The sequence below is a fragment of the Phaenicophaeus curvirostris genome, chromosome 8 (assembly GCF_032191515.1).
Source record: "Phaenicophaeus curvirostris isolate KB17595 chromosome 8, BPBGC_Pcur_1.0, whole genome shotgun sequence".
NCBI lineage: Eukaryota > Metazoa > Chordata > Aves > Cuculiformes > Cuculidae > Phaenicophaeus > Phaenicophaeus curvirostris.
In genome coordinates, this window is record NC_091399.1 from 29,423,490 (window position 1) to 29,444,558 (window position 21,069).

Sequence of the window (21,069 nt, forward strand, 5' to 3'; positions counted from 1 at the left end):
TGTCTCTCTGTCTGTCCATCTGCTTGCCTGTCTGTCTGTCCATCCGCCTGTGTCTCCCTGCCTGTCTCTCTGTTTGTCCATCCGCCTGTCTACCCCTGTCTCTCTGTCTGTGTCTGCCTGTCTCTCTGTCTGTCCATCTGCATACCCGTCTGAGGGTCTCCCTGTCTGTCTGTCTGTACATCTGTCTGTGCTCCCTGCCTCCCTGCCTGTCTCTCTGTCTGTCCATCCGCCTGCCTATCTGTGTCTTTCTGCCTGTCTCTGCCTGTCACTGCTCGTCTCTCTCTCCGTCCGTCTGTCCATCTGCCTGCCTGTCTGTGTCTCTCTGCATGTCTGTCTGTCCCTCTCCCTCCCCCTCTGCCTGCTTGTCTGTCTGTCTCCCCCCCCCCCCCAGCCGATTCCCGAGCGGGTCGATGCTGCTCGGCGCTCGCTTGGCCGCGCCTGCGGCCTCGGGGCGGGCCGGCGCTTTCCCGCGCTCGGCGCGCGGCTCCCCGTGAGGCGATGGTGAGTGCGGGGCGGCGGGCGGCTCCGCGGCCCCTCGGCCTCCTCGGCCCCTCGCCCCCTCAGCTATGTGTCCTTCTTGCAGAGGCGGAGCCTGGCCCCCAGCCAGCTGGCCAAGAGGAAGGCGAGCGATGAGGAAGAGGAGGAGGAGGAAGAGGAAGAGCGGCTCGTCCCGGCGGTGAGCGGGGTCGCGGGGCGGGGGGGGGCGGCCGCCCCGGGGATGGAGGCCCCGGCCCCGAGTCTTCGCCGCTGCTCCCCTCTGTCCGGGCGGGTGCTTGGCGAGGAGGACCGCTGGTGGCGCCTGGGTGCCCCTTGGCACCGAATGAACCCTCGTTTTGGTGTTTTAGCAAGCGAGTGGCCTTTATTAGCCTGGGCTACACCAGGAGTGATCTCCATCTATGTGTTTAGCGAGACACATCTTAAGGGGAGCGGCTGAAGGAGCTGGGGTTGTTTATCCTTGAAAAGAGGAGGCTGAAGGGAGACCTTATTGCTCTCTACAACCATCTGAAAGGAGGTTGTAGAGAGGAAGGTACTGGCCTCTCCACCCAAGTGACAGGGGACAAGATGAGAGGGAATGGCCTCAAATTGTGCCAGGGGAGATTTAGGCTGACCATTAGGAAAAAAATTTTCACAGAAAGGGTCATTGGGCACTGGAACAGCTGCCCAGGGAGGTGGTGGAGTCACCTTCCCTGGAGGTATTTAAAAGATGGGTAGGCGAGGTGCTCAGGGACATGATTTAGTGGCAGATAGGAATGGTTGGACTCGATGATCCAAGAGGTCTTTTCCTACCTGGTGATTCTATAATTCTATGAGACAAGAGCTGAGGATGAAATTTATTTCCTACTTCCAACCATATGGATAAATTTTCTGAGGAATCTTATGCATATTCTATTACTTTCCGAGGTCTGATTTTAATGTTGCTATAATCTTCACAACAGTCAGAACTCTTAATAATTTGGACCTGGCTCTGGCTCTGCCTGACCTTGGATTTGAGATAGGAAGAAAACTCAGGTGATTACAGAAGACACATCTGTTCAGCACAGATCAGACTGAACGTGAGATGTTATCATCTCCAAAGAATGAACACTGTCTGGAAAAACACTGTTTTAAAAAAATCATGCTATCAGAGGGACATTCTGTCCAGTTTTCAAAAAACACAGTTACTTAGATGAGACTTCACTTTAGCTTAAATCAAAATATTCCACTTTTTGTAATAGTAACCACTTCTTGTATCGTTTGGATGGGCTCCTTGCACTTAGTCAAGTTCCTTGTGGGATTCCACACCTACAGGAGTGTGAATTTGATGTCCCTCGGCAGTTGAGGAGGGGGGTCAGCTGTTTGAGGGTTCCTTTTCCCCGCTTGAATGTGACTACAGACCATCAAGCTCCCACTGTTTGCCATAGTTGTCCAAATTTGATCACAAAATTAATAGTAAATTGCCATCTCTGCTGAATGCCTCACCCACGGGTTGTGATGGGCAAAGCCCAGTAGTCTCAGAGGATAGACAGCAATAGGTTATTGCTGTCATGGAGTCACCACAATCCTAGTCAATGTGCAATTCTTGTGATGATTATGACTATCACGATGTTGTCATGAAAGCACGACATCAGGCTGGCTGTGACTGGTGGATGGGGCACTGCACCTGGAGAAGGTGCAGATGTGTATGCCTGCTTGTGAAATAGAATAGAATCATAGAATAACCATAGAATCATAGAATAACAAGGTTGGAAGAGACCCAGGGACCTTAAAGTCCATCCAGTTCCAGCTTCCTGCTGTGGGCAGGGACACCTCCCACTGGATCAGGTTGCACAAATCCCCATCCAACCCTGAACACTTCAGGGAGGAGGCAGTCATGGCTTCTCTGCGGAGGAGTATGGGTGCTGCTTTGTGGTTGTGGAAAAAGCTATCCTGGGAGAGTGAGTGTTTTGTAATAGGGCAGGCAACTAGGAATGGGTAGATGTTTAAGACAAAACAGAATGCTATGGTGCTAATTCTGCATCATACAGGTCAAGTGATAGGATGAGAGGAAATGGCCTCAAATTGTGCCAGGGGAGGTTCAGATTGGACATTTGGACAAATTTCTTCACCAAAAAGGTTCTCAGGCACTGGAATGGCTGCCCAGGGAGGTGGTTGAGTCACCATCCCTGGAGGTATTTAAAAGATGGGCAAAGTTTAGTGCTTAGGAATATGATTTAGTAGTGGACAGGTACAGTTGGGCTTGATGCTCTCTAAGGTCTTTTCGAGCCTAGTGGTTCTATGATTGTATGAAAGTGCTTTGCCTAGAGCTTTCTGTGTCAATCCTCTTTTTCTATGCCAGCAGGTGGTTAAAACCATCCCTCAATCTGCAGAGGACTGTGTTAAATCAGGGAACAGATCAATGACTTATTTATCTTCACGCCTTGATAGATGTCTGAAATTGAGGTTTTAGTGCAAGGCCTTTCACCTGCTTAACAACAGGTGTCATGGGAGCCTCTGGGGACTTTCATGTAGCTTGTTCCATCCTATTGACCCTTCCTTTTTTCACTTCTGCTTTTTTTGGGGGTGGTGGAAGCAGCATGAATCCCATTACTGACAAACCTGCTCCTTTACAGGTTGGAAGGTGGCAGCTGTTTTTGCAATTAGGAGAGTATTTTAGCCCTCACACAGGTTAAACATTAAGGCTTGGGGACCTTGGTGGTGTTGTTGGCTCTGTCCTTTGGCAGTGCAGGTCAGTAATGATTGGGTCGGTTCAGAGATACTCAACTGGCTGGGACGTTGTCAGTGTGGTTAAGTGCTTACTGAGTGTGACAGTGGCACATTTATCTTCTGGTCTCACCAGATGTCCCTGAGTTTTTCTATCTTGATTCTGTTTTTCAGACTCGCAAGAGACAGAAGCCTGTCAGTGAGACAGAGAGTAGAGAATGTTACAAGTCGCCTTTTCGGAAACCCTTGGCTCCGTTGACCAATAGACCTCACTGTGTGGATAGTAGTCAACATGTAAGTGGATGTTACTGCTAGAACGCCATAGCAGGTGGGTGGCATATGGAGCTCATTCATCAGAGGAGTCCCAGGAGGGCTAAATCTCCCTAAATTTCCATGGTCCCATCTAACCAGAGATGTTATGGAAGTGCTACACACGAGAATCTTTAGAAGAGATCTTTTGCCAGCTCTGGCCTTTTAAGGTTGCAGGTGTGGTGGAGGTACTTTCTATGATAGGCAACCTGAATAAGAGAGTTCTGTGGGGTCTTCATGAAGGAGAGTGCCAGGGGAAGCTTTTCATACGGATCGCTCAGCTACTGTCTGCCTGGTTCTCTCTGGGCTTCCACTGCTGGAGACTGGTTGGGTGCTCGCTGATCCAGCATGAACGTTTCTGCAGTGGTAACCCAGATCCTTTACAGGAAATGAATTGCTTGACTGAATTACTAAGGCAGAGGGAAGTAATAGCATTTAAAGAAGTGAATAATGCTAGTGGACTTAAGATGGGAGTTATGAAAAGTCAATTTCGGGCATTAGAAAACCCAAAGGAAAATAGTTTCGAAATGCAGAGTTGGTGGGGGGAATTCTGCTGGTTGTTAATTTTGTCATTTTGGGTATTTTTGAAAATAGTTGGGGTTGAAACTTGAATAGGTTGAGTAGGAGGACTCTCAGCTCTTGGCAAAATTGAGTTCTCAAAAAATGTCCTGGACTTGTCTTCTTGACCAGCATCTGATTTCAGACTTATTAAGCATGTTTTCTTTCTGAATTCCTAGGAGGCTTTTATCCGCAGCATTTTGTCCAAACCCTTCAAAGTCCCCATTCCAAATTACAAAGGTAAGATGAGAAAGTTTAAGGATTGTCTGTGTTGACTGACTCGGGTAAAACAGATGACACTCAGGCCTGTCAAATATATCTGTGGGGATTATTGTTATTTCTTGCACTGATGCATATGTTCCAGAAATCCTGACTTAATTCCAAAAGAAAAAAATACTGGCACATTAGCAAAGTCTTCACATTTCTTGCTAGTGTTTAGTTTGGATAATCCTACATTTCAGAATTGGATTTTGTATTACTGCTGTGTATTTGATGTAGTGCCAGAAAGAGAGTACACCATATCGCAAATACAAAAACAAGATTAATTCCACACGGTGGAGGTTTACCATCTAAATAATACCCTAATGATACTAACAGACAGAAGGCTGTGGGTGAAAAAGATAGTATGTGCCAGCTTTTTACTTGGCTTGGTGTTGTTAAGTCTCAAGGTGATCTTCAAATCAAGACACTTTCAATGTTCAAAGCCTCAGCTGGTTTAAATCAGAGAAACACAGGATCCCAGACACAAATAGGCTTGTTCTTGTCCCCTTCTTCCCCTTCACCCTCGAGCTGAAAAATTCAAATGCAGATCAACCAGTTTGAGTTAAACTTAAAAAATATGTCTGTAGGCAGACGCTGACTGTGAAATGGCAAGCCCTGAAAGAGTTGACAAAGTTAACTTGTGGAAAAGCAGATTTGTCAGGAAGCTGAAACAACTGTAACAGGAAGCTGCTTTCAGTTATTTTCCTGTTTTCACTGGGACATGAGACTGTTTCGTGTGCTTTTTGTCTTGGTGTACACACACGGTTGCTGCAGCTTGTGATACACTCCCATTTTGCAAGGAGCTTTAGCAAGCAGCAGGCAAATTGACCCTGCTTGAATCTTTCCCGAGCAGTATCAATCCTGGCAGCATGTTTGCCTGAGTTTTGATGGGAAAAAGGATTTCTGTGAATGTTCTTTTTATCTCTGTTTATCATCTCCATTCCAAAACTGTGACATCAAAATCTAATACTAGGAAGAGGGACTCATCCTTGGCTTCTGCTCTTCACAGAAATAGGTTACAAGGCCTAACATCTGCTATTGGTCAGCAGAGGGAAGATAATGCCATAGAGTAGATAATGGCAGTATGGTGCTAACTCTGGTACTGTAAATCCTCATCACTGTTAAAGATCACTTCTTGACTTTGTATAAAAGATACAACTCCGGCTAAGTCTGGGTTAGGTGATCCAAAAAGAGGATTTGACCCAGTATATACTATGAACATGAAAATGTATTTATTGAGCTACTAAGGTGTTACATTCTGGAATCTTGCTTGCCTTCAAAAAACTCAACCAACCACCTTTGGGTATTAGGAGTAGCCCTGATGCCCACAGATAGCTGAGGGAGATGTTGTGCCTATTCGTGTCACACAGGTCTGGGATTAAGCCATCTGTCACCTTACAAGACAGTTTATACTGCTGTGTGCCAGCACATATGGCATCTCTTCCATGCAGTCACGCCCATTTTGCTGCACCCAATGTGATGGGCAATGCCACCGGTCCAGCTTTTCCTCGGCTCCTTCGTTCTGTTCTTTCCTGCTGCAGAGCCTTCTGCTGTGTGCTGGCAGAGTGCTGCCAAACAACCACCCTGTGTGGGGTTACTTTCTGCACAAGTTGTGCCTGCAGCTCCACTTCTGCAACCAATTAATTCCCTGTTCCTAAATGTAATCACACTCTTCTGCAAGGCTCTGCATTCTTCCAGGAGGAAGTTGTTCTTTGAGTTGTGCCTTTGTTTGCTTTCAGGGCCACTGGGCTTGCGCGCGCTGGGTATCAAACGGGCAGGGCTGAGGAGTCCTCTCCATGACCCTTTTGAGGAAGGAGCTCTGGTTCTGTACGAGCCCCCGCTGTTGAGTGCCCACGACCAGCTGAAAATAGACAAGTGAGTCATCACCTGGCACAAATGCCTCAGCTCTGACCTCCTTGTACGCGTAGGTTTGTGTGCTTGCTTCCCAAATTTGTCTAAGCTGGGGTCTGAACATCAAGGAGAGATTGATTCCAAACATTCTGCCTCTGAATTGGTTCATATATGGTAACCATCAAAGAAGGAATGTACCCATGCCAAATCATTTGCTTTCTTCCACAGGCTGTATTATCTCCCACTCATCAAAAATTTAAACGTGTTGCAAGGGATGAGGATGCACGCATGGAGAAGCTGCTTAGAAAAATCTTATGGTTAGTTGTTAGTCAGGAAACATCAACATCCAGGACAAGCAAAGGGAGATGACAGACAGTCAAATGTTAGGTACTTAGTGGTTTTTATTCTTAGATAGGTTCCTTCTGTGCGGTTGTTACAACTTAGAAGGGCTGTCAGCTGCATCTTCATGGACAGTGGAGAGGATTCCTCTCTCCAGTAACGCATTTACAATATTGTTATTGAAACAAGGAAAATAATAATGAGTCTTTAATCGTGTCTCTGAACCACATTCTACCCTTGTTTTAACCATGGCCCAAATACGTGGTTTCACCGATGTTTTAGATTGTAGATAAGGCCCCTGTGACTTCATTCTCAAAACTGAATTAATGCATATTTCACTTTCTTGTTGGTAGTTGCTTCCCTCATGCCACTGGGGCGTCCTCAGTATAGCCATGAGATTTTCAAAAACCTAAACAGATGCTGTACAGAGTTCATTAATCACAGTCTTCTTCCTTGACTGCCTCCTGCAGGGACAAAGCACCCGTGCATGTTGTGGTGGATCCTGTCCTTAGCCGTGTTTTACGGCCCCATCAGAGAGAAGTAAGTTTTCCATTGGGACCTGAGGGTACTGCTGGAGGGCTTATTGCACTTCAAAACACTGCAGTTGCTGTGCTGGAATTGTTACCCACCAACTGTGAGGTTTACATAAACCTTGCATACTAACGAAGTGTGACAGTTCACAGACTCTAGTCTGCTGCAAATGTGAAGTGAAAAACTTGGTCTAGCTGTCCTCTTAGAGGCCTCAGTGCTGTAAATATTCTCTGTCGCGTGTTAAGCAAGAGGACATACTGGGAGTATTACAACAGTCCTTTTTGTCCTTAAAAATGTTGAAATTTACTGCTTTCTTGTAGGTAAGAGCTGTCTCTTCTCTTGCCTCTGATCTAGCAGGGCTGGAGCACTCCCAGCCTAAATGTTGATGCTGACTAGTATGCAGATTTGTTTTCTGTGGGGTTGTGGGTCAGCTGAGAGTGGAAACTGGGGAGTTTCTGGGAGCCCTGTATGCTGGTTGCACAAGTGTAGGAAAGCACCCTGGCTGACTTCTGTGTCACCAATGATACTGTAGGAAAAGATAGATTCTGCAGGTAGATGGGATCTTGCAGAGTTGAGGCACACAGTCCAGCCTTTGCTTATCCTGAAGTCTGGAGATGCAGCTTTGCTGAGGGGAACTCAGTGTGGGTGGTGATAGGATGTAGTTGCAGTAAATTATCTTGCAGCCTAGTCTTGAGTTAGGCAGGGCAGGCTGTCCACGACTGTTTTGCTGGGTAGCAGAATTACTTGGATCTGCAGTTTCTGAGGCAGGAAACACTGAAGCTCTTCTATGTGGTGCCGTGGTTCCCGACAGAGTGTGGAGTAGATTCCTAGTTCACTGTATTTTATTTGGAGGCTACCCTTTGTAGGTGTAGGAGAGAAAAACATTTTATGTCATAAATATGTGCAACGTCACAGTATCAAAGCAGTGATGCTGATCTCCACGTATCTAAAGCGGGTATCTGGACAATTTGAAGTTCATCACAGATACAGTATGTTATGATTTAAGCCTCGAGGCAGCACAGATGGAAGCTGTGATTGCTGATCTTGCAGGCTAAGCAGGTCAAGCTGGATGTGTCCCTGCATGGGAGATCTTCAGGTGGCTTTGAGAGCACTGTAGGCTGCTCCAGGCTTGTTCTTTTATCAGAATTGGTACTGAACCTGGGACCCAGTGTGATGCTCATCTCTTGTTATGTAGCTGGAAGTACTCTGGTTTTGGGTAGGATGCTGCCTGCTGGTGCTTTTATCAAGTAATGGTAGTTATATTGGTGTCCTGGGCACACTGTCTGCTTTTGACAGCCAGATGTCTCTGATAAAACAGTCTTTGTTCTAGTCTGACTAATAAGTTGTTGCTTGCTAAGATTCCTGTGGTGCTTTATACAGGAGATGCTCCCAGACAGCATCACTCTGTTTTGTCATGTCTTTTGCCTGGTTGCTGGGAGGTTACCCAGCTGGATCCCCAGCCAGATGCACTCTTCTGAGTCAGTAAGGTATTTTGTAATTCCTTCAACCTGTCTAAGAAAGAAAGAAAAGGACTTGAAAGTGCAAGCAAAGGTGTTCCGTCTTCCAGTCCTAAATAGTGGAGCGCAGAATGAATCCGTTGTCCTGGTGAGTGAATCTGTCCAGGTGTGTTCAGATTGTGTCCCTAACTCCCTGCTCTGCTGGCACGGTGCAGGGAGGTTGTAGGTTCTGTGCACAATACCACAGTTTTCCCGTGATAGAGGAATGTTTTGGAGTCTATCTCTTTTCTTTCCCTCCCCTTTTATCTGCTTTGGTGATGTGTCAGGGCCTAATGCAGGGCTGAGCTCTTCTCCCACCATGTGACGTGGGCTATAACCTCAGCCCTGTGTCTTCTCTGAAGTTAAATCAGCTTTGGGCCTTGAGTCCCCATGTGAGTCATTTCAATTCTATGCAGAAGTGACAAGGTTCTGCTAAGGGTGTTCTAGGAGTTAATCAGGCAGCAGAAACACTTCTGCTGTCTCTATGAGTCTGTGTTTTTAAAAGTACCTAATTGAGTGACGTTAACCTGTTTGCACTGATTGATGCAGGTTAGGTGATGGCCTGGGCTTATCTAATGCAGCCAAGGGTAGACATTTCTGGGAATTCCTGTCAGGAAGATGGTTATAATTGTGCAATTAATATGTAGTAAGTTTTCCTGCATGTTATGAGGCAGGTGTTGGCATCAGTACTGTTGTTCTAAACCAGATTTGACTGCACTTTAGTTGCATCTCGGGTAATTTCCCTCTGTCTCATTAGAACACTGCGTTTCCCCAGGGTGGTGCTACACAGATTTGCTGTTTGTTGTAGTCTGTATTGCAGTAATGAAGCTGTAATGAAGTTGTCATTCTACTGCTGTCCCCATCCTGCTCTGAGAGAACAATTTTTTGGCAGGGAGTGAAATTCCTCTGGGACTGTGTGACAAGCCGGCGGATCCCGGGGAGTCATGGCTGTATCATGGCAGATGAAATGGGGCTGGGCAAAACCCTGCAGTGCATCACACTCATGTGGACGCTTCTCCGGCAAAGTCCAGACTGCAGGCCTGAAATCGAGAAAGCCATGGTGGTGTCTCCCTCCAGCCTGGTGAGAAACTGGTACAATGAAGTAGAGAAATGGCTGGGGGGAAGGATCCAGCCGCTGGCCATTGACGGAGGCTCCAAAGAAGAGATTGACCGTAAACTAGGTACAGAAATGTTTGCAAACGGTGTGGTCGGCTGGCTTAGGTCAAATTCTTGTGTGGGAAGAAGTCTACAGTCTGATGTGAATATCTCGGAGCTGTCAGTAGAACTCTGGAGAGTGGGCAGAGATGGGAGGGGGATGGGAATGGGGCAGGAGTGGGGAGAGAAGCATGGGTATATGTGGGTAGAAGGAATGCTACAGATGAATCAAAACAGACAGGTTTTCCTAGATTTTAAGGCAAAAGTTATGACTACAGAGCTTGAACCCTTTTCTATTAGTTTTCCTCATTATTTCCTCTTTTTCCTTCTCCCTATCCATCTGCAGTTGGCTTTATGAACCAGCGTGGCCTGCGAGTGCCTTCACCCATCCTGATCATCTCCTATGAAACCTTCCGACTCCATGCTGAAGTGTTACAGAAGGGCAGTGTTGGGCTGGTCATATGTGATGAGGTACAGGGGGATCTTTAAAGAGAATCTGTTCCTGATGTTTTCTTGAGATCTGGGCAAAACTGGCTTTGCTTACTTAAAGGGAGGGGGGCAGAAGGAAACAAGGTGGCCACTTTGTAGGTCCCTGCCAGGGTGGGGGCACCTCCTAGGACCTTCTCAGCATGGAAGAGGTAGCAAGAAGGAGGTGCACTGTCTGCCTCTGACTCTGAAAGAGGCCTTACTCAGTTGGAATGGTAGTGCCCTGGCTCAGTGATCTGGTCTTCTGTTTTTCTGTTGTTTGTATCTGCCTTTGCTAAAGTGAAAAGTGCTTTCTGTTTGGCCTGGCCTCATGTTCTCCCTGGTATTTTTTAACTTGGCTCTGCTTTGAACCAGAGGGGGGACTGGAGACTCCTGAGGTCTCTCCCAACTTAAATGATTCTGCAGTTCCTCATCCTCTTGTGAGTAGTGTTGGCTGCTGTCATCCACTTTATCTAGCTGTCTTATGCTGTGCATGTGGGGGAGTTTGAAGGGCACTCCCATGGCAGGACCCTCTTTCCCTCTCTGTAGCCTCCTGTGCAGAGATAGGGGAGCTGGGTGAAGGGTTACCTAGTATTTCTTGTTCAAGAAGAGAAAGACCTGGCTTGACTTTTTCTGATTGCTGACTGCTGGTTCTAACTTTGCCAAGCCTGAGTTGTCAAGCTCTGCTTCCACATGACTGAAATGGAGTTGCTTTTTTTTTATTATTATTGTTTGCTATTTATAGTTATATGTAGTGAGCCCAGGGATGCTCTGAAGGACAAAACAGAACAAATGCCCTCTGCCTCCTTGAAATGATCAAGCTGGGGGCCTCAGCCGCTCTCGAGGTGTTGTCCACTGCCAGTAAGAAAGAATTTGTTAAATAGTGATGCCCCCCAGTGGTTTGGGATTGTATTTGCAAGAACAGTGCTGAGAGGAGCTTAAGAAGAGGGAACATCCTCACAAGTTTAACTCCAGCACCTCTCAGTGCCCCTGGGATGGGACCAGCAGCTAGGGGTACTGAGAAAGCAGGTCCTTGGCCTTTTGTCTTCCATATGTTCCAAATAAATACTCAGCTCTGCAGTAATCTGGCACTTGTAAAAAGCATCACATCACTCATGCTTTGTCCTAGAGCATAGCACTCAGATGCTAATAAAATTGCTTTTCCCAAGCATGAGAAATAGAGCCTGTATTCAGATGACCCCTATAAGAGGTGCAGGATTTCCAAGCTGCTTTCCATCAGAACTACTGGATTTATCAGCTTCATCTCCCCCAACTTTTTTTTTTTGTCTTTATTCAAAGGGCCATAGACTGAAGAACTCTGAAAACCAAACATACCAGGCTCTCAACAACTTAAATACACCTCGACGAGTCCTTATCTCAGGCACCCCCATTCAGAACGACCTGCTTGAATATTTCAGCCTGGTGCACTTTGTCAATTCAGGCATCCTAGGTAAGACGTGAGTGTGTGACAGACATGAGGAGGGGAAGTTGCTGGCAAGGCCTCCCCTCGCTCCCGCTGCCAGTGAAATCGGCAACCAAGACAAGAGGAAAGGTCGTGTACAGGTTGGAGATGTACTTTTCCTTTAGCTTGTATCCAGAAAGTCTAAATCGGAGTGCTCTGTTCCAGAAGATTGTAATTTGGAGTACACCAGTCCAACAAGTGTTTTGGAAGAGAAATTAGTAATTAGAGTAATACGAATATATGATGTTGAGTACTGTGTGGCTCATCCCATGTAGCTGTACTGGTCAGCCAAAACGTCCACTTAGGCTAGGAGCTTCTCTGACAGTAAGACCTTGGAGATACTGCAGGAGTTGCTTGGCAGGAGGAACCAGCTCATAATAATACTTCCCACAACACTCCCAGGTTATAGCAAATTCAGAAATCTAGGCCAGAAATGATGTGTTTGCAGGAGAGTCTTTGTGGAGAGGAGGGTTTGAAATGACATGCTCTCTGAGTTGAGTACAGAGGCGGCCTAGGAGACAGCATTCCCCTGCTCTCTTGTATCCATCTGGCACAGGAGGTTGAAGTGGCTGGTGCAAGATGTAATGCTGTACCTTGTGGCAGAGATAGGCAACAAAACCTGAATTTCTGGCAGTCTGCCATCACACTTTCATATTATCAAGGAAAAAGCTGAGGGTGGTGTCTGGCATTTGGAGTTAAGACTGCTGCTCTTCCTTTAAAGCGAGGGAGGCCTGTGAATATGGGGTTAACTTCATCTGAGATAGAAAGAGGAAGAGTCTGGAGGAGAGATTCTAATTAGTGTTGAGCTTTTGGGATCAAACACCTTCTACAGTTGCTGGGAGCAGACTCAATATCTGTCTGTGACTCCAGAGCTCTGTGTCTGAGAGCTCTGTTTTCATTTTAAAAGCAAAGTAGTCTTTGCATCTTCTCCTGCATCACTGGGTTAGGAGTGGGTGCACTGCTTTCCAGAGTGGAACAGCTTGTCTTTTTCAAGAGGTCATTTTTGTTTCTGTCAAGGAATGAAATAAACCCATATGTAAATCACTTTCTAGTTGCTGTAACTCTTCATCCACATTAGTCTGATTGTTTGGTGTCCAGTCCGAGGGGTTTCTCATTAATTCTAGTGCATGTGCAACTCTTGTTAAACACCATTCTTCAGAATCTTCATCTTACAGGCAGCAGCTGTTTTGCCTTCGGGATTTCTCAAGGAAAGGATGGGATGGGGTTGTAGATGTTCTGTGTCTGCTTTTTCCATGTGCTTCAATTTTGAGTAGTTATTGCCCCGCCTGATCTGCATTTTGGTCAAGACTAGTCTGCCCTACTTGCAGTTTGTTCTTTCCAAGATGAGGTTGATACTGTACTGCCAGCAAAGCTGCATGCATGCAGTAGTCATTTTTCCCACTTTGAGCCTGTGACCAGTAATAAGCAACTGATTACAGATAATTTTGTAACAGGCACGCAGAATGCCTGTGCTGTTGTTTGCAAGGACAAAATCTGGGACTGAAAGTATAGCAGGAATGTGAGCAAAACCAGTACGTACTTGACTGAACTTGGGTTTAAGTAAAATTGTATGACCTTTGGCAATGAGTTGTTACTGGGAGTCCAGAATGATTTTCTGTTGTCCAGATTTGCCTGCCTTGTTTGAATCTTTCCTGGCTAGAAAGGAAAACAAATCCTACCAATGGGGTGAGAGTTCATTTTATCTGCAGAGCCTCATGCTTGTGTACGATAACTGGGGCTGCAGGATACTGATCGAAGGGGTTTTGGTAGTAATTGTCACCTTTTCACTTCTGTTTTTTACAGGGACTGCACAGGAATTTAAAAGGCATTTTGAAATTCCCATCTTGAAAGGCAGAGATGCGGATGCAAGTGAAGCTGAGCGACACAAAGGAGAAGAGAGGCTTAAAGAACTGATCAGCATTGTTAACAGGTGAACTTCATCCCTCTTCTCTTTGCAGAGCTTTTGCATAAACCTTTGGTGTTCACTGGTATCTTTCCAGATTACAGTTGTAGCTGTAATGAAATCTCTTGCCAGTTATGTCTATTCAGCAAGTGATTGTGCAAGTATTTATTGGCTAAGAAACCTACGTAGCATGTAGCTTCAATCTGAAAAATAGCACATTGAAATGGCACAGTTAGCTGCAGTCATCCCAAGCAAATGTACTCGGGTACTGAACCGTGATCTGGCTCTTATGTTTCTGTTTTCTGCTGGGATCCAAATAGTCATGCAGCATTCTTTTGTGTTAACTACAGTGTAGACTCGGTCAGACTTGAGATCTGTCTAGCTTAGATGTTGAATGGCAGACAGAAAGAGTACAAGGAGTGTCCCTCAGGTCTGTTGGTTGCCCACGTCATGAGGGTCCAGTTCACACCTTCATGGCTTTGTTGGCTCTGTAGAGCTAATGGGATTAGACTGCTAGTGTCAGAGATGTGACTTTTGATCCCCAAGTAGCGCCTCTGTGCTGTCTTATTTCTCTTTCATTGATTTTGTTTAAGCCTGTTTTTTCTATTTTTCTATATTTCTATTTTTCTGTTCATGGGTGTTTTTCTGTTCGTGAATATAACCAGTTTATCCACATCTGCTGGCAATCTCTTGTCTCTGTAAGAATTCTTACTAGAGAACCTTTCAAATTCTCAGCATTACTTCTTTATTTCTTTTTCTTTTTTTTTAATCTGAACGTTTGCAACCATCACAAATACAATCCTGCAGTCTACGGTCATGGTAAATTGAATTTCACACCGAGTAGAGCCTTGCTATAGAGACAGCCCTGACCTTGACTTGGGCCAGCTTTCAGATGCCTAAGAGAAAGGAACGTTTGGGAGGACAAGAGCTTATTCCTTCTTTAGGTGCATTTATTTCTTTCTATAGTTGGTGGAAAATGAGTGTAGAAGTGTGTTTGGGAATGCTTGTGCCTGGCTGTGTCCAGGTCTGTGTCCTTCCAGTTTTGTGCAACAGTCATGATACACAAACAGGGAAGATGAAGCCCACAGGTAGTAACAGATGAATGGGCCGAATTTGGCAGGAATTACAAATGAGACATTGATGCATAGATATGTGGAATCATAGGTGTAAGGCTGGAAGGGGCCTGGAGAAGTTGTCTGATCCGTTTTGCTGTCCCAAGGTAAAATGTATTAGACAGAAAGTGCCCCTTACTTAACCCCCACGCAGCACTGAAAACTTTAAAAATTCCCCAGGACACCTTTTCCGAGGCATCACTGTCTTTACAGATAGGAAATGCTCTTAATGTGTAACATAAGTCTTTCTTATTGCAGTTTAAGCCTGTTACTTTTCAACCTTCTGCTTATGAGTTTGGAGACCAGATTATTCATTTCTTTAACAGCCTTTGACAGATTTCGGGGCTGTTCTATATCCCTGCTATCTTTCCTCTGTAGGTTTTGGAACAGCACATTTTCAATGTTTACTGGCAGAATTGGGTTTCTGCACATCTTTCTTATTCTGGTTTTTCAATTCAGTATTTTTTCTAGTCCATCCCGTCTTCTAAAGTGTGGTAGAACTGCCCCATGAGGCATTTCTAGAGCCCCAAAGGATATGCCCTTTGCTGAAATTTTGGGCTGGACAGTTAAACCATCTTGGCTGAGGATGGCTTCTAAGTTACTGCATGAGGAACTGTTTGTACTTTGAGTTATGTCCCTAGTCTGTGACGGTTAAATCCTGTCCTTCCTTGCTGTCCGTGCTACTGGTTGTAGCTCAAGTTGAAAATGCTGTTGATAATCTGAGAAAGAGCTGAGTTTCTCTTGTAAGGGACTGGGCGCATTTAGGTGAAATCATGCATGGTCCCTCCAAATCTCATGAATGAAATTGGTAAGCCTCACAAAGACAGCGGGTTATCCTTGGTTCAGAAGCACGGGCTGATGGAACCTCTTGCATTGGCTTAGTGTGGATGGTGGCTGTATGACCTTTGCCATGTGTGGCACTGTCACAGGCTTTTGGAGGTAGGATATCAAAGGGACTTTGTGTTGAGCTTGTGAGAAATAATAGGGTAAAACAGGGTTTTGATGTCATCCAAGCATCTGATCTTTCCTTCCTTCCCTGCAGGTGTTTAATTCGCAGAACTTCAGACATCCTGTCCAAATACCTGCCGGTGAAGATCGAGCAGGTGATCTGCTGCAGGTACCCGCAAGCATGTGCTCTGTCTGCGTGGGGGATGGGAGGAGCAGTGGGTGGAGCACCAGGAATGACCAAGGAATTGCAAAAAGCCCCTCAATGCACGCAGGGACTATTTCTTTCTAGGAATGAAATTGTAGCCGTAAGCAATATGTTGCTTTTCCTCATGAAGCAGGGATGGACAATGCACAACTAGTGGTTATGCCAGCCAGCTGGTGTGCTCAGAGCAGCTGTGTACATCAGAGCCCTGGGCTGTGCAGAGTATCTGCAAGCTTCTCTTCCAGCTTTGGGCTGAGGCACTGATGCTCTTCCATCAGCCTTGGAGGCAGTGCTAGGCTGTCCATGCTGTAGCTAAAAAATTGGGCTAAAAGGAACCCATTATGTGGATGGAGGAGAAAGGATGGGGTTGGTTTGGGGACAGTCTGAGTCTACAAAAGTCTTATTCTGTTTCAGACTGACACCTCTGCAAGCTGAGCTGTACAAGAACTTCCTGAAGCAAGCCAAGCCGGTGGAAGAGCTGAAGGAGGGCAAAATCAGTGTGTCATCTCTCTCTTCCATCACTTCTTTGAAGAAGCTCTGCAACCGTAAGTTGTTCCACTCACTCAGTGGGTTTAGTTTTTGTACCGTTGGTGGATTTTTTGGGGGTCTCCCTCATGCACTCCACAGTCTCTGAGCTCTCTTTGTTCTCCAGACCCTGCTCTTATCTATGATAAGTGTGTGGAAGAGGAAGAAGGTTTTATGGGAGCCCTGGACTTGTTTCCTGCTGGCTATAGCACTAAATCTGTGGAGCCCCAGCTTTCAGGTACTGTGTAACCCAACAGTACAAATCTGTAAGTGCTGCTTAATACAGGCAACCATGAGACTGTATTTAGCGTCTTATCAAATGTTCGTCTGAGTTATGGAACCTGGGAACTTCTGCTCTAGCTTTCTTCTTTCTTTCCTTTTTATCCAGGAAAAATGCTGGTTTTGGACTACATCCTTGCTGTTACAAAAAGCACCAGTAATGACAAGGTGGTTTTAGTGTCTAACTACACTCAGACACTGGACCTATTTGAAAAACTCTGCCGGAACAGAAGGTTTGTCTTTGTGCTTCCTTTGTTTAATCCTGCAAGACTGTATTTGCAGCCTACACTGCAAAAAAAAGTGGCTATTTTTAAAGTTTCTAACAGTAGGAACTTATGATCTGTCTTTTGTCTCAGATGTTCTTGAAGTTGAACTAATGTGGCTTGTGCTTTGGCTACTGGCGTCACTCAGCAGAAAAGCACTAGGCCTCCGCAAAAGCTCCTAAAGCCCAGGATCTTGTTACAAGGCTGTTTGAAAGATTATTTTTTATTTTTTTTATCTTTTGAGTGGGATGCTGTAAAGGTCACAGCAGTCTGACTGTAGCATATCCTGTATATTCTAGCTATTTATATGTCCGGCTGGATGGCACCATGTCCATTAAAAAGAGAGCGAAGATTGTGGAGCGATTCAACAGCCCCTCGGTAAGTAGAACCCGCCAGATCTGAGCATCTCTCCTGCCAGTTCTGAATGCTGTGAGTGAAAGTACAGCTGCCTCCATAGTTTAATCCAAGCCTGCCTTTTTCCACAGAGCCCTGAGTTTATCTTCATGTTAAGCAGCAAAGCAGGTGGCTGTGGTCTGAATTTGATTGGGGCTAACAGACTGGTTATGTTCGATCCAGACTGGAATCCAGCTAACGATGAGCAGGCCATGGCTCGTGTGTGGCGGGATGGCCAGAAAAAGACATGCTACATCTATCGACTGCTTTCTGTGAGTCTTACTCCTCTTGCTCTCCTCAGCATGGAGTTCTTGGTGCCAGCCCAGACTGCAGCTGCTGTGATTGTGACCAGAAGGGGAGAAACCCTTTTGTGTTGGTGACCAGAATTGATTGGAACTTAATTGCTTACTGCCCTTAGGTGTGTTGCCATGGAAAACCAAGAAAGTTCAAGCTAATCGTTACTGCAAGCCTTGGTTTCTAATGGTGACTGGCTTCTGAGAAGTAGGAACGACTGAGGCTTTCCAGATAAGATGCTCCTTTGAAGTCATTTAGGCATCTGACTTCTTTAATTTTGTGGGGTGTCTGATGCCGGAGTTGCAGGTTTTCAGTCTGGCTGCAGTCTGTTTTGGTTGGGTGTACGTGTACTTAATTAACAGCAACTGTATTCCCAGAATTATAGCAGTGTCTAGAATTTAGAATAGCTTTAGAATTTCCTTTTTCTGTAAGGAAAAGTATGAAGTTTAGTCTTTTCAGGCTACTGTAACGCTTTGTCCAGCAGTGTCAGTAGTGATTACTGCTCAGAAATGTCCCCTCTCTGCCCTTGTTCTCCTTCACCTCTTAAACCTCTTATTAGTTCAGACTGGGGGTTTTTTTGGTTTGGGTTTTTGTTTTCAGTAAGCTTGTGTTCCTTGATCAATTAATATTTTGCTTTGACAAAACAGATGTTTGCCCATCTCTTCCTTATGTTATTCCTCATTTTCTCTGACCTGGCTGCACCTGGAAGCAGAGTGGTTCTTTGATTAAGAAGTAGTGAACTAGTCTGCAAACCAGGACTCATCACCCCCTTCTTTTGTTTTGCAAACAAATGTAATCTGGACATTTTGCTCTTAGCTTTTTGCCATAAGATTGGAGCGGACTGGGCTTTCTGCACATGTGTTCTAGAAGTAGTCTGGTGCCTCCAGGCACTGAGTGTGATCGATCTGTGTGTGGGTGGACCAGCAAATACCACTGATGCTCGTGTCGCCCTAGTCCTTGCTGCTTTTTTGGAGAGGAGGTTGTGTTTGGGTTTTTTTGACAGGGAGTGGCTATTGCTGCTCAGCTCCTTTCCCTTCTTTCCTGTCAGCACAACCCAGCACAGTGTGTGCGCTCCAGCCACAAGTGGCAGCTCCACCTCTTCCTCACCTTCCTCCCTCGGATCCACTCTCATAGCCATGGTGAAAGACTAGAGAAGCAAAGTTGGGTTAGATCAGCAACCAAATAGGACTGGTTGAAGTGCAGGTAGTAAAATTTGCTTGTCATCTGTAGCAGTCTGGCAAGGCACTAGGTGGTCCTGAGAGCTCACTGATGTTCCATCTGGGACACTTCCCTGTTGTGTGGTGCTCCTGTAACACCAGTGTCACAGCTGTGCTTCATCTCTTGACTCCATCCTGTAGACGGGGACCATAGAGGAGAAGATATTCCAACGCCAGACCCACAAGAAGGCCCTCAGCAGCTGTGTAGTGGATGAAGAGCAGGATGTAGAAAGGCACTTCTCACTTGGGGAGCTGAAGGAGCTCTTCACATTAAATGAGACCACCACCAGTGACACCCATGACAAGTGAGTAGAATGAATGACTAATGGATGGAGTCAGCAAAAAAAACCAGCTTGGCCTACTGATTCAAGGGTTCATCAGGCAGCAGGAGAAAGCTTATAGACCTCAATTGTCTCTGCTTCTGAAGCTGCTAATGACCTGGAGATGAGTATTTCCTTGCTGTCCTCCCTCTCTTTTATCCTAGAAAAGCTATGCTGGCAAACTGCCTTGTCGTTACCTGTGTCTGGAGGCTGTGAAATACTGCAGCTAATGAGAAAAGAGAAATCTATTTGAGATGTTCAAATCAGTGGAGCTCAAGTTGGTTCTTCCTTGCTGCTCCCTTCCTAGTGCTTTCTGATCGCCAAATGCTGAGCTGCTTCCACTGCCAGGGCTACTATATCAGCTAAGAATTCGTAAGGCCAACCCAAGTGCTATTCTGGGGACTAAAAGACTTTCTTTTCCATTGTCTGCTCTTCTCCCTCACTGCTGACACCTGTGATATTGTAGATAGCAGAAAGAGGACAGGGAATGCTTCACTGTCAGAGTTAAGACTCCAAGTTCAGGCAAGAAGTGAGGAAGATTAGTTTTAAGCTGACTCAAAGCTTTGTTCTGTGTAGGTATCTTGTCTGCATGGCAACAAGCTTCGACAGGGCGGCTGCTGCTCTTTGTCTCCTCATGTGGCAGCTCAGTAGAGTGTCTGTAGAACAGCCTGAGCACAACCCTGTGGTTGTGGTGGGATCAAGGATGTGTTTGGAGCATGGTGTGCTCTCTTGAACTCAGGAAGCCTGACACAGTGCTAAGAATGTGTTAGCAGTGGGGGTGTTCACTTGAGATCTGCTCTAAGCAACATCCCTCACATTTCAGGGAAAACTGTACCTGAACTTCCCTCGGGGTTTTGCTGGACCATTCCCACGTGGCTAAACATGGAGAGAGAATGCTTTGGTGTTTCCAAAATGTGAGAGTCATAGTCCTTATCTGTCACACGTTAAATGAAACGTGGTAGTGATTAATACTGTCTGAAAATCCATTTGCTAATGTTGCAGGTGATGGGGAGTTAATTCAAATGTTACCGGGTTGCCTTTTTGAAACAACCCATGCAGTAAAGTAGAGGAACCTTGCACTGATCTTGCACGGACTCTGTTCCAGGATCAAGTGTCGTCGCTGTGTGAATGGCCACCAGGTGCGGCCCCCTCCTGAAGGATCTGACTGCACCTCTGACCTCTCCCAGTGGAACCACTGTGCCGATAAGCGGGGGTTGCAGGACTCGGTGCTAAAGGCTGCGTGGGAAGCTGCTGTCACCTTCACCTTTCATCATCACTCCCATGAGGAGCAGCGAGGGATTCCCTAACAGGTTACTGTCCCCTGTGGGGGCAAGGGGCAGGCTGCTGTGGCAGTCCACCCCACTTTAGTTCCTTTCAGGGAAAGGGGCAGTGGGTAGCAGTACGTTCTGGAGTGGTGTGTGGCTGTTGAATAGCAGAATAACGTGGTTCTGAGAGGCTGGAAGGGATTTAGCATTGGCCTTGCAACAGTAAGGAACCCATCGCTTTTTCTCTGCTGTTGTATTGTGTGACTGAAAAAAACAGCCTTTTGGGAACTGGGAAGAACTGGACCTTGTATACTTCATCACATTCAGCACTGGTTCTCATGCTTTTGGTGTCTGTGCCTTCTGCTCAGCCAAGTTTTTCTCTGCAGGTTTGTTAAGCCTGCAGTTTCATAGCACCTGATGTGCGTAGTCATGGTTTTCTTCCTTGACAGCTGTGGCTTGCGGCTGCTGATCAGAAAGTTGCAGGATCCATTTCTGTTGTGAAATGTGAACCTTGCTGATTACTCAGGAACAAGAGGATTTGTACAAGGGAAAAATAAAAATCACCTTGTATGTTGAACATCTGGCCTGAAAGATCATACAGGCAGTAGAAAATCAGGCTCTATTAAGGTAATTCAGTTTCTAAAGCTATTTGCTTTGTTACGGGCAGGATCCCCTGATCTGGCACTGTTTTAATTAGATTGTATTACAAGCCAGTAATAAAATTCACACTTTGGTACATAA

The 21,069-nt window shown here is 45.9% G+C and overlaps 1 protein-coding gene across 1 annotated transcript; it reads left to right on the forward strand.

The window, feature by feature from the left end:
• Nucleotides 1-462: 462 nt before the first annotated feature.
• Nucleotides 463-21,069, forward strand: RAD54L (RAD54 like). Its single transcript, XM_069863037.1, has 18 exons — nt 463-501; nt 584-676; nt 3,355-3,474; nt 4,227-4,287; nt 6,048-6,183; nt 6,969-7,038; nt 9,418-9,706; nt 10,027-10,151; nt 11,445-11,595; nt 13,411-13,537; nt 15,665-15,739; nt 16,187-16,317; nt 16,425-16,535; nt 16,686-16,809; nt 17,139-17,217; nt 17,325-17,504; nt 18,885-19,048; nt 20,169-21,069. Exons 1-18 carry the CDS (start codon nt 499-501, stop codon nt 20,368-20,370), a joined length of 2,241 nt encoding a protein of 746 aa, XP_069719138.1. The 5' UTR covers nt 463-498; the 3' UTR covers nt 20,371-21,069.

Bases quoted from the DNA above. Each gene is read 5' to 3' on its own strand.
- RAD54L (XM_069863037.1), top strand. The intron at 7,039-9,417 runs GTAAGTTTTCCA...ATTTTTTGGCAG, and splicing joins TACGGCCCCATCAGAGAGAA to GGAGTGAAATTCCTCTGGGA. The intron at 13,538-15,664 runs GTGAACTTCATC...CCTTCCCTGCAG, and splicing joins CTGATCAGCATTGTTAACAG to GTGTTTAATTCGCAGAACTT.